Source organism: Callospermophilus lateralis, chromosome 16, assembly GCF_048772815.1.
Source record: "Callospermophilus lateralis isolate mCalLat2 chromosome 16, mCalLat2.hap1, whole genome shotgun sequence".
Classification (NCBI taxonomy): domain Eukaryota; kingdom Metazoa; phylum Chordata; class Mammalia; order Rodentia; family Sciuridae; genus Callospermophilus; species Callospermophilus lateralis.
Genome location: NC_135320.1, coordinates 76,706,779 through 76,719,879, shown reverse-complemented (window position 1 = coordinate 76,719,879; position 13,101 = coordinate 76,706,779). Strand labels below are relative to the sequence as shown.

Sequence of the window (13,101 nt, the reverse complement as noted above, 5' to 3'; positions counted from 1 at the left end):
TGCCCTTAAACGAGAGCCAAGTTACTTTTTAAGCTAGTTATTTTTGTGTTGACTTGGATAAGACTGTGGCCCACCTGAAAAGCTCTTCCTTCAGGCAAACACCCCAAGTGGATGCTGGGAAATATTGTGACATTTAGCTCCCACGTTCAAGGAGCTTGTCAGTGGTCCTAATGTGTAGAACAGATACAGACATATAAAGATTGGTAACTGCAGATCTGTGGTAAGCAGAATAAGGCCTCCCAGGCACCCCACAATGCAATGTCCGTGTCCTAATCCCTGGAATTTGTAGATGTGTTGTAACACATGGCAAAGGGAATTGAGGTTGCTAATCAGCTGACCTAAAAATAAGGAAATCATCCTAATGGATCTGTGTGTAATCACAAGAGTCCATAAATAAAAAAGAGGGAGGCAGAAGAGTCAGAAACAGAGAGGTGGTCCCTGGAAAAAAAAGACTTGACCAGCCATTACTGGCTTTAAAGATGAAGAGACCACAAGCCAGGGGTTGCAGGAAGTCTTTAGAGGCTGAAAACTACAAGAAGATTGGTTTTCTCCAGTTCTTCTAGAGGAGCCTAGCCCTACTGATGTCTTGATTTTAGCCCAGTGGGCCCTGTTTCAGATTTCTCAACTCTGAAATGTAAAAGAATACATTTGTGTTGTTTTAATCTACAAAATTCATGGTAATTTGTTAGAGCAGCCAAAGGAAAGTAACACAAGGTCCCCAGCAGTAAATAAGAGCCAGCGTGTGAGACAGTAGGTATGGCTTGAGTCCAGAGTAGGGAGAGAAACACTGCAGGGGTAAGAGAGTAGAGGAGGTCAGGAAAGGCTCTGGCCAGGAGGCAGGAGCTGGCCAGCCTTTGATAAGATTTTGAAATAAAAGGCAGAAGAAATTCTAGATTGCAGAAATGGTGGAATCAATGGTATGATTTTGGAAGGACAGAAAAATATATGGGCCTTTTAGCTGAGGACCTGGCTAAACCACAGTGGTTATATGAGGTAAAACAGGACTCAGCCTTTTCTGGGCTATTGTCCCCTTTGAGACCTTCTATTCACACAGAGTTTGGCTATCAAGTTCAGGAATTTCACAATTTGTGGAGTGCCCCCAACAGACCGTGAGCCCTGACTTTAAAACCTCTGCTTTAGTGGTAGAAAGATAAGTAAGTTAGACTAACACCTCTGAGCTTGTTCAGAGGTGGCACAGTTCTTTATGCTTAGAAAATGCTTCTTTAACATAAATGAATTTACTCGTCCAGGTCTGCATACTCCAGCCCCGAAGAGCTGTGTCATTCAGCAGCCCTCGAAAGCCCTCTGCTTTTTGTTTTTCATTCAACCAGCTTTTCTGGAGGGTCTGTCCTGACACAGCTACTACTTTCAACAGTTCATTGTTTTTTTTCAGATGAGACTGTGTCGCAAAAAAACTGAAAAACTGTCCACACCAGATTATTCTTCAGCCTCCCTTAGTAGCATGGTAGCCCCAGCCTAACTATCTTCCAGTCAAAAAGCTCTTCACAGTATGTTTCCCATCTGTTCCACTTCCTGGGAGTGGTCAGCAGTGGAAACAGCAGTTGAACTTCCTCATCCTTCATCTCTGAAAGTCACTGGATTTCTCTGCAGCCTTCTCTCCAGCTTCATAAACCTTCCTCACAACTGCTTTCCAGGTTTTTGCATCATTTTCGATATTGGCCTAGATTCAGTTACAGTTTACCCACAGTATGAATCCTCTGGCTGAAGATCTTAATCATCTAACTGATCCGTTTTTAATTCACTGGGTTTCTTATTTACATAAAAACTCATTTACTTTCAGGATTTTACTAGAGTGACTCAGCTTACCCTCCCCTCCACCAGAAGTCTACCATTTATAAGCATATAAACAACTCAAGCCTCACTTTACCCTCTCATAAAACCAGCTGTGGTTTTCTAATGACTCAGCCTCATTTTCATCTTCTGTGTGACTGTAGGACAGTCACGCCTACGTTCTGGAAGCCAGTTGCCTCTTGGATTTGCAGCCATGCCAGGGGCAACCCAGGCTGCCAGGGGTCTGGGCTTTTATCTTCAGCCACATCTCTTTTCCATTTTTGTGCCTGGCAGTTGTCTGACCTGATTGCACAAGGATGTGATTTACCAGAAACAAATGATTTTCCTATCTGGCTGAGTCAGATATGGGGGAAATAACTGCTTATTTAGCTTCTATGGTATTTCTGTCACAGTGTATAGAAGGCAGGCGGGTTTGCCTGTTTCCCCTGTTAGCCCTCTGGAGGCATTTCCCCCAGACTCGGGCTGCTCCCACAGTGCCTTGCAGCTGCAAGGAATACCCTGTGAGCAACATTGGATAAACAAAGTAGACCTGAATCCTGACCCTGAGGTCACCATAGTTCTAGGACCAGTTTTCACAGTTCTCTGGGCCTAATTTGTTGAGGGTCAGATGGGAAAGAGATGATCCAGCCATGGGAAGACTGGAACCAGCCCTGGTTTATACTAAGGAACTAAATGCTAATGCACATGGAGATATACAGTATATTTGCTTATCACCTGGATACTTCTATCCCCTATCCAAAAATGAAAGTAAATCATTATCAAAAGGTTTCTACTTTAGAATTAAGAGAAATAGAAATCCTGCATTTTAATTAAGAAAAGTAGAAATCCAAAGTTCTTTTGGTTTTGTTTTTTTGTTAGGCAAATATGAAGCTGAACAGTTGCTTTTTGTGTAATTAGGGTTCACCAGCTCCAGTACATTTCTTCCCAGGGAGTTCTGAAGAATGCATGAGAAATAAGAACTCTGTAATTTCTCACAAAAACTCATCCTGATGGAGTAACTTAGAAATCAATATATAAAATGGGCATCCATAGACTTCACCATAACTGAGACACCAGAAACTCCCCATGGCATGATCACACCATGGTCCTGCTGTACCTGCCAGACATCTTGGGCTAATGGTTGGGTTGGGGATGGGGGGCTAAGCAAGCAGGAGCATGCATGGGAAATTCTAGAGCAACTGACATGAATCTTGTGCCGTATTCAATTGTGAACTTTTTGGCAATGCCTGTTATCGCCAAATTTTTATTTTGACTTTATTTGCACTCTAGATAGCTTTAGTTTATGAGTATCTTTGCTTTGTCTTACTTTTCTTATTCTTTTTTAACTAATCGCCCCTATAAAATGATCTCAGCAAAATCAGCACTTTTATTCTTTTCTTTTGACTTGTTTATTTTCTTTAACTGGTTTTTGACAGCTGATAGGCTAACTGTGAATTGGAACATATGCTGTTTTTTCCATGGGTCAGATACCTGCCTGTTATTATGACCTTGGCCTAGTTGCCTTAGGGTCTGTGTGCTAGGTAGTAGATAGTCCAGAAAGGATCAAGTGTCTGTTGCGCCCTCTGGCCTTTTATAAGAAGCAGGATGGCCAAGGTCTGTTCTTCCTGTTTGGAGACGCCATGTCCATGTGGGTAACCCTGCTTCTGTCTTTCCCCAAGCCCACCCCAGGCTCAATAATTCATTAAGAGGACTCAGCATATGGTAGTACTATCAGCTGCCCTTTAATCCTTGCAACAGGACTGAAAGCAAAATGGCAAAGGAAAAAGACACATGGGGTAAAGGCCAGGAGAACCCAGGCACAAGCTTCCAAGGGTTGTCTCCCAGTGAAGCCGCTGAGGACCTGCTGAATTCCCCAGCAACAATTCTGACAACATGTGGGAGATGTTGCCAGCCAGGCAATGTGAGACTCGGCTTCCCAGGTTGTTTACTGGGAGCTGAACATGGAGGTAGCCTCTGCCCAGCACAGGCTTCCAGAAGGAAAGCAGATGTTCAGCGTGCATCACATTGTGCAAACGGTTAAGGTCTAGTGAGCCATTCTTACCAGTACATGAAGGGTGAGAACTCTTACCAAAATCCAAGTTTTCAGCTGCCAGCCAAGAGCCCGCCTTGCAAACATGCAAGTATTGGGCCTGCCTGTCCACAACTGAATGGCATGTATTGGTGCCTAAACCAAAATCATCTCTAAACAGATAGGACTTAAGGAGCCCACCTTCCTATAAAGTGGTACAGAAGGCTCTGCCCATTCATATTAAATAGTTAATATAAGCCAACCCCAAAATTCTTATTAACTTTGGAAATTGTTTTATAACTTGCTTTTCTTTATTCAGCGAATGGCATTCTCTGTCAGATTCAACTGTTATTTAACTGTTTATTTATACTCTATAGCAATCTATTTCACCACCTTCTATTGATAAGCATTGTCCTTAATACTTTTTAAATGCTTAAAATGAAGGAAAGTACTTAAGAATTTATTTTATTTCATAGGTATTTTCTACATATTTAATAAGTAGATACCTCTTTTTTTCCTATTTTTAGCCTGTGACCCAAACAACAAACGCCTTCGTCAAATCAAGGACCAGATTCTAACAGACTCTAGGTACAATCCCAAGATCCTCTTCCAGTTGCTATTGGATACTGCACAATTTGAGTTTATACTCAAAGAGGTAAAAATATTGAATGAATAATCACCTCAGTCTTAGGTGTTTTATGTTTAAAAATATCTTTAAGAAAAGATTAGGGTTTAATTATTGTGTCACTGATTCAAGCTACAGCCTACTATTGTTGAGTTGTGAAAAATGCAAAGGATTGTGGACATTACAGTCTAATGAAGAATTCAGACACTAATCAGAGAAATCACACTCATTGAAATATACAAACTGAGATTTGTGTTCTGAAGGAAAGGAACACAATTCTCTGAGTACCTAAAACAAAGGATCCTGGCCTATGAGACTCCCTGAGAACACAAAAGAGCTTCTGAAGAACCCTAGAGAAAGATCTGTCGGAGTTAGCTAAATAAGTAGGGAACATGTTGGAGAACATTTTAGGGACAGAAAAGCAGAGAGCCGTGCACCACATAACGCCATTTCTGTCACCAGTGGACCACATATACCATGGCGGTTCCATAAGATTTTATCACCTCGTGACATTGCAGCCATCTAAGGTTTTGCCAGTGCACCCTGTGATGTTCACACAGTCAGGAAATGGCATCACTAGGCACATCTGAGAACATATCCCTGTAGCTCTGCAGTGCATCTCTGTGTCTGAGTCCTCTTGGCTAGGGGAGAGCATGGCCCGTTCAAGCCTGAAAGACCACTACACTGCAGGAGAAAGAATAACAGACAAGTGATGCAAAAGGAGACTGAGAGGTGGGCAGGAGCCAGCCCGTGTGGGACCTGGTGGGATTTGTCTTTATTCTAAGAGCCACAAGGACCTATTGGAAAAGGTAGGGAATTTACATTTAACAAGGAACTTATAAGAACTTTAAGGAATTTTTTGAGGTTGCTAAGGGAAATTCTATAGTTAGTCTTACCCCTAAAGAAATCTGTATGGGCATAATAAAAGTGGAGGATATCTGGAAGTGCCCAGGTTCTAAAACACTAACCTGGGGGTTTGAATCAGGTGGGCTTCAAAACTAGTCCTCACCTTGCCTTGGTCTGGTCAGTGGTACAGTAGATGCCTCTTTGTTTTCTAGGCATGGAAGAATGCTATATTCCCCTACTAAATCATTCTGAAGAAGTAGATGCTGATTATTAACATTTAGCATGTGCTAAATGTTTCCAGTGATTTTTATCTGCATATAATTTTATAAGATCAGAAAAATGCTATCCCTTTTTGATCTACTTAATAATTTCAGTGTTTTATTTCTAAAAGCAAATAATTATTGAATACCTTCTGTTTCCAGCGAGCTGCTAAGAATTTAAAAATGAACAAGGCATGCTGTTTCTATCTAGGTGCTCTTAGTAGAGTATGGAAGAAAGATAGAATAAACCTAGATAAGGAACCAGGAAAGTCTAGAACAGTAACCAGGCATGGTCAAACACACCGCTGACCTTTCAGAGGCAGCAAGGTTTCCCTCAAGGAGAATGCCCTTGGACCTGTTAAGATCATCAACCATGGCACTAGCAACCCACATCTGTTTGGTTCAGCGCAGTTGTGCAAATCAGGACAAGAGTGGGCCACCTGACTGACCAAGCCTGGACTTCTGAACCTAAGTTTGTTCTCTGGATTCTGCTGATAATATGGGCTACTTCCTTCTGTCTGCTGTGGTAGAAAAGAGAGAGAAAACAGCCTAAGGGGCTCATTGTGAAAGGACTTCAAGAAGAGAAAACTCTGGTAGATAAGAAAAATAAAACGACCCAACACAAATTGAGCAAGGAAATGTTGTCTTTGAATTTGTGACATTTCAACTTCATTCTTTTATTTCCTCTCTCCTACCTCCCACCTCAACTTGTTGTAGAGTCTGTCTCTGATTCTTCTGTAAACACAGTGATTGGACCTGTGTTTCTTCTAATCTTTATATGACAGTGTATTTCCCAACTCAAGAACCATCTGCTATCCCAAATTCTCTTAGAAGATAAGAAACCTGTGAGTTCAGTAAGTGTTTGAAGGGCCTGAGGCCATTTGGTCTATTAGGAAGACCTCTGGTGACCTTGGGTTGCTGCTGTACTGCTGTGAAATGCCATTGATTGAGCCCAGTACCCAGGAAGATAGAGTAGGCTCTTGTTTTCATCTGAAAAATCAACCTGCTGGGTCATTAAGATTCCTCCTCCACAGACCCCACAACATCCCATCCAGCCTGGATTATCTCTTCTGAAAATGGAATCTCCCTCCATTGTTCATTTATTCAATTTGATTATAATGCTTAGGAATGAAGAATTTATTAAGAGGAAAATGAGCATTCATGCATATTTACCTTGTAAGAAGAGCCCAGTGAAAGAAATCCTGTACCTCTCTCTGAGACAGCATATCATTTAATGAAAAATAAGTAATCTTTTTAAGTTTCTTCCAGGGCAGAATCCTGAGTTACACCATTTTCTCCTCTTCCTAAGTCTTCACAGGTTTTAAGTTTTAGGCAGAAATGAATTAATAAACAATTTTTGCTTAATATAATAAGAAAGAACTTCTGTAGGTTATTTAGTTCATTACTTCATCATCCAGCAAGTTTTAATGCTCAAATTTTCCCTAATTACATTGGAATCACAGCAGCTGTTGTCTAGAAAGGACCATAGAACAGTGACTACAGATATAATTTCACATTAAAATGTTGATTATTCTTGGGCCTACCCAAGACCCAAGTTGAATCTTCAGGGCTTAAGCCAGGAATTTGAAAACATTCAAGCCCTCCAGGTTGTGCTCATGTGCAGTTGGTCTGAGGATCACAGCCTTAGAGGTAGCCTAGCTTCAACCCTCAGTTTCTATAGCATACTAATGCTTGAGAAGAGGCATCGAGATCCATGTTAGTTTGGGGTGTACCTTTTTTATAATAAATCAGGTCACTTTGTAAACTGCCTGATCTGGATTTTCTCTTAAGGAAATGAATCTTTTCTGCTTCATCAACAGATGTTCAAGCAAATGCTTTCAGAAAAACAAGCCAAATGGGAGTATTATAAAAAAGAGGGCTCAGAGCGGATGACCGAACTTGCTGATGTCTTCTCAGGAGTGAAACCCCTAACCAGAGTGGAGAAAAATGGTAATTGCTTAAGAGGGGGTGTTGGATGTGTCCAGCATGTGTCTACAGATTATTTGAAACCTTAGGAATTGGCCAAGCAGAAGGTCTTCTGTTTTTGTCATTGTCTGCCACAACATCGTTCTCTTCTAGCTTTGGGAATAAAAGGGTTTAATTTGGGCTCCTCTAGCCTTTTGCTCCCATGGGCTGTGTTCATGTCCATCTGGACATCAGGTTTCATATCTTATCTTTGAAATATGAGATTAGGCTAACCTAGGGGTTCTTTTCACTCTGATTCATAGATAGGGGTTAGAGAGTCAAGGTGCTCCCGACTCCCTGGTCCACAAGTCTCACATATCAGTTAATGTGCATTTGGGGGAAGATTACATAGCTCTTATAATCTCAGAAGGAAAGGTCACCTAAGAATATTATAACTACCCACACAGATCATGTCTCAGATTCTTGTCTTCTAATCTTGCTTGGTTCTTGTCCACAGTGCATCTGGCATCTAGTTGCACAAAAGAGGGCCCGCAGACTGGTTGGGTTTTGTTTTTGTTTTTTTCCATTTGTGTATGCATTGGTTTTTTGTAGTACCTGGGATTGAACTCAGGGCTTTGCTCATGCCACTGAGCTACATCCTCAGCTGCTGACTTATTTTTGAAAGGAAACATCTCAAGTTTTAACTAAAATGATTTTGATCCTACTTCGTTTAGGAAATTCTTTCTGTAGGAAAATTTGTGACGTTGCTTCAGATTTTTATGTATAAGAACCTTTCAAATTGCCCCCAGAAGACCATTTTGAATTCTGAAGTGAAAAATTAAGCTATTTTACTTCTTGATGTTGGTGTTATCAGATTCATTTTGGATGAAGTTAATTATATGTACAATTACTTAATAGTATAGCTTTTTATTAAAAAATAAATGACTTTGCTGTCTTTAATCAATAGGGACTTGTGATTATTGTATTTTGGCTTTTGTTGATTTATTTTATGCTAGTTGGTTTCTCTAAAATATATTTCCAAAGCATATTATTATTCCTATTGTAGAAAATGAGTTTACAGTGATGTGATGTAATTGGCAACATGTTTTGCAAGTAAACATATTTTGACTGAAAAACAAGAACCACCGGTAACAATCTGACCAAATTAGTTGACTAGAATCAGGCTCATTAATCTCTGTTACAGTCCCCATTAGGTTTTTCTGAATACCAGATTGTTTCAGAGGTCATTCACATGATCATTTTATGCTTTTTTTTTTCTGGCTATGCAATTTATTTTGGCCTAGGAATCTTTGTCATTTGATTTTTACCCTGTGGGATAAACACCTTTAGCCTTGTTCTATGTATAAGGAACCAAAGCTTTAAAAACATAATCATTTGCCAAAGGTAACAAAGATCCTTGATCTGGCATGGCCTCAGACTTCAAATCTTTGCTCTTTCCCCTACACCACAGCTGTAGCCTCATCAGTTCCTTAAAAAAAAAAAAAAAAACTTTGAAATATAGATTTCTTGTGCCAATTTCTGAAATAAGTTACATTATAAGTCATTAAGTCTGAATAAAGTTCGACCACTCCTTTAATAAACACAAAAGTGTAGGGAATCAACTTGGTGCTGACTCTCCCATTTAGTAGCTGTGTGACCGCGAGTGTGATTCTTCATTCTAAGCATCAGCCTCCTCATCTGAGAAATGGTCCGCAATGCCAACCTCCATTGTTGTGAAGATTAAATGAGACCAAGCTAGAATTCTGCCTCACACACCAGGGTGCTCAGAGCCTGTTAAAGCCCTTCCCTTTCATGCTGTGTGAACTATCTATTGGTTTGTGAAGGCAGATGGCACCCCTCAGCTGCTCAGAATTCCCACTCAGACCTCAGGCTTCTGACATATTGGTCTCCTCTTTCCCTCTAAGACATGCCACCATCATTCCAGCCTGGGAGTCGGCTCATACTTGCCTCTCATTTAGATAGAAAACCCTTCTTCATTTCTCTGACTGTCCAGATCTTTACCCTCTCTCACTTCTCTAGAAAACTCCCCAGTACCTCTGTCACTGGGGAGTTCCCTCCCAACTCTCCTCTGCCACTAGTGCCCCCTTGGCACGTGTTGTTTTATAACACGTATGTGGGCCTTTAATCCCCTTTGCCAAGCTTTTTAGACTAAGCTATTAGTGTAGAAGTTTATTCTATGAGGACACACACTCCAGGTATTTTGTTGTTCAGAGACTCCTGGAAGCAATGTTCCGCATGTAGTAAAAACTCTATATATAAAGAACTAGACTCATAAAATAATTTAATTAAGTTCAATGCCACAGCTACAGGAATTCTGGGTTTCAGTAGTCTTTCTTATTTCTGTATCAATAGAAAATCTTCAAGCTTGGTTCAGAGAAATCTCAAAACAAATATTGTCTTTAAATTATGATGATTCCACTGCTGCAGGCAGAAAAACTGTGCAGCTAATACAAGCTTTGGAGGAGGTAAGAAAAGTCTTCAAATTCTCGTTCTTGGATCAGAAATCTTCCCTATAACCTATACAACAGCTTGCTCATAAACATATATCTAAGATTTCATCAGCAGCAAAAGCAATATGAGTTAATATGTTCCCTGTACTGTTACATGCAGTGTCCTAAAATGGGGGAATAAATTCAGTGACCAGCATGACTATAAAAATAGCAGAGGTCAAGATATTCAACTCCAGAAAACCTATAGTTTTAGAAAAATAATTATGAAAGTGATTTAGAGATGTTGGGAAAAGTGTGATGAAGAGGTGAAAGCAAAAACAAAACTGCATATATGCAATGTTTTAGGTTTGTAAAAATTGTGTATCTAGGGCAAACTTAGAAATAAATAAGCAAAAATGAAAATAATTATGTAGTGATCATATGCTTATAAGTGGTGTATGTTCTTTTCTGGAAAAAAATAGTGTTTTAATGATTCAAAAATGATTATACCCAAAACACTGATTCTACCTCACCACTTTTAAATGTTTAATTGTATATTTAACTAGGTTTGAAATGCAGAATAATAGCATCAGAACATACAAGCATAGACTATTATTTAAACCTCATCTAGACTCATTATCTGTAACACTGTCCAATTTGGTATGATTGTACATTTGTAGAGATATAATTAATACTATTTCATTTGGCAGACTTTCTTCAGGCTTTTTCTTATTTCTTTGAGGTCTTTTAGGATGGCAACACAGTATAATACTCCATAGTTAGCATACCAGAGTTTCTCATTCCAAAACAATTGCATGCTTGTACTATTTCTATTATGCTTGTAGGGAGCCTATTCAGTCTACGGTACACTACTCTAATGCCTTCTGTGTTTAGCCTATTTAATTTGGCATGTAATCCATTCCTCTTGAGTTATATACATGAAATTTTTAGGACATTATGGCATCCTTATTTTGTTTTAAAGTATATACTAAAAGAAAATAATGTATAAGCACCAACACATTGGTTGTGATATAGCTTATTATCTTTCTTAGGCAGTGATAGTCAGATAAAGAATTAAGAGCATTTTCCAATATATCTTTATTTATAGTAAAATGGAAAATGAGAGCATTCACTTATTATGTCCTGCACATACAGGTTCAAACTGGATGGGCATTTTCTAATCCTGGAAAGTTATACAGCTTTTTATGATTTAGCTATGTATTTCTGAAATTATAATTTGGAATAAAAAGTTTATCAAGAAATTGTTAATAATGTGCCTTGTATGAAGTGTTTTCATACAAGTTTTCATGAGTACTTTAAAGGCCAGAACTTTTAAACTAAATGTACTTATGTAACAGGTTCAGGAATTTCATCAGTTGGAATCAAATTTGCAAGTGTGTCAGTTCCTCGCTGATACTCGAAAGTTCCTCCATCAAATGATCAGGACCATTAACATTAAAGAGGAGGTCCTGATCACAATGCAGATCGTCGGGGACCTTTCTTTTGCTTGGCAGTTAATTGACAGGTAACATGGACAGACTGACATTTGCCCTCCATGAAGTCCACTGGAACATCTTCTTAGAAATGTATTTCTTTTACAGTTTCACATCCATCATGCAAGAAAGCATAAGAGTAAACCCGTCCATGGTCACTAAACTCAGAGCCACATTCCTGAAGGTAGGCAAAGGACCACGCGGTCACATTCTTAGTTACACCACGAAGGATTTGGCCTTCACCTTGCCTCACTCATTGATCAGCCCAAAAAGTTTCATCTTTTCAGGAAGTTGGATCATTTCAGCATTTTTGTACACTGGAAATTATTAGCAGTTCTTCAAAGAACATAGTTTCTAAAGATTCCAGAAATATTTGAAGTTTGATTAAATAAGTTGGAATATGTTACAGAATATTGTTTTTAAATAAATAAATATTTTTAAGTTTTATTAGTGTACTAAAAATGTGACTCCTTGGGTCTTTATTCATTAGATGTAAATTAAGTCCTTTTATTTATTCATTAGAAGAATTTTTATTGAACCTCTACTACAAACTAGTCTATACTCTAAAGGTGAAGGAATAGTGATGATCAACACAATCATGTTCCTTACTCTCAAGGTCATTTCAGAGCATAATAAATGAACAAATAGTTTGCTCAGTGTCTTCTGACAGTTACCAGATATGTCAATTCCAAGCTGAAATTTTTTCATATTTTAACGTCTCTAATTTTAAATGAGTTTTATAATGGATGGCATATCATAGTTTAGTTGTCAACACTTTAGTTCTTTCTGAGTGGCACATAAAATAATGACATTTCTCATACTTGATGACATCTCAGGTTGGATGAATTCAGTAGTCCACCAATTAGAATGTCTCATTTCCACAGAGAAGTAGTTGTCTCCTTTAGCATGGTGGCTCTCAAACTTGAGCATGCATCAGAAATACCTGGAGGGCTTATTGCAACACAGATCACAGGACCCCACCCCTGGAGCTTCTGAAGTCAGTCTGGGATGGGGTCCCACAATTTGCATGTCTAAACGTTCCCAGGTAATGCTGATGCTGGTGATCCAGGAACCACACTTGAAAAGCTATCACCTTAATAGGTGACTCTATTTTTTTTTTTAAATATATTGTCAGAAACTATTTATGATATTGACAAGGTTTGTTGTTTGTTGCCCTCCATTGTGTAAGGCCCAGGTATTTTGTTATATGTTACATATTCTGGAGAAAAAGATTTCTAGGACTTTTTAAAAACAGAAATAGCAATTGTCTTATTTTTCTAACAGCTTGCCTCTGCCCTTGACCTGCCTCTTCTTCGTATCAATCAAGCAAATAGCCCTGACCTTCTCAGTGTGTCTCAATATTATTCTGGTGAATTGGTGTCCTATGTGAGAAAGGTAAGCAGTACATACAGGTGATTTTGCTTTGATTAGCTGATTAGCTAACTGCTGTTTAAAATACAGAAGTATACTTGGGCCCTATAAAATGTATATTGTGTTCTTTTTAGTTTTTTTGTTTTAAACTTGATTCCAGAAATTGGTAATACTTGAAAATAAATGTGTTCTTCCTGCTATTATAGACAGGCAGACTTTACTTTCAAAGAAATTTACTTTACTTTCAAAGAAATTTTATATCTATTTTTTTGAATGCTAATGGTATAGACTACCATTTTATAGATGCAGAGAGGGAGGATCAGAGATTGTA

The 13,101-nt window shown here is 38.9% G+C and overlaps 1 protein-coding gene across 2 annotated transcripts in view; it reads left to right on the top strand.

Moving 5' to 3' along the window:
• Washc5 (WASH complex subunit 5) overlaps positions 1 to 13,101 on the top strand; it is a 57,243-nt gene that overhangs the window by 21,251 nt on the left and 22,891 nt on the right. For both annotated transcript variants that reach the window (XM_076835906.2, XM_076835907.2), the window contains 6 exons: positions 4,348 to 4,475; positions 7,372 to 7,501; positions 9,830 to 9,942; positions 11,265 to 11,431; positions 11,508 to 11,583; positions 12,684 to 12,794. In XM_076835906.2, the coding sequence (XP_076692021.1) occupies positions 4,348 to 4,475; positions 7,372 to 7,501; positions 9,830 to 9,942; positions 11,265 to 11,431; positions 11,508 to 11,583; positions 12,684 to 12,794 (725 nt within the window). The remainder of the gene's footprint in view (positions 1 to 4,347; positions 4,476 to 7,371; positions 7,502 to 9,829; positions 9,943 to 11,264; positions 11,432 to 11,507; positions 11,584 to 12,683; positions 12,795 to 13,101) is intronic.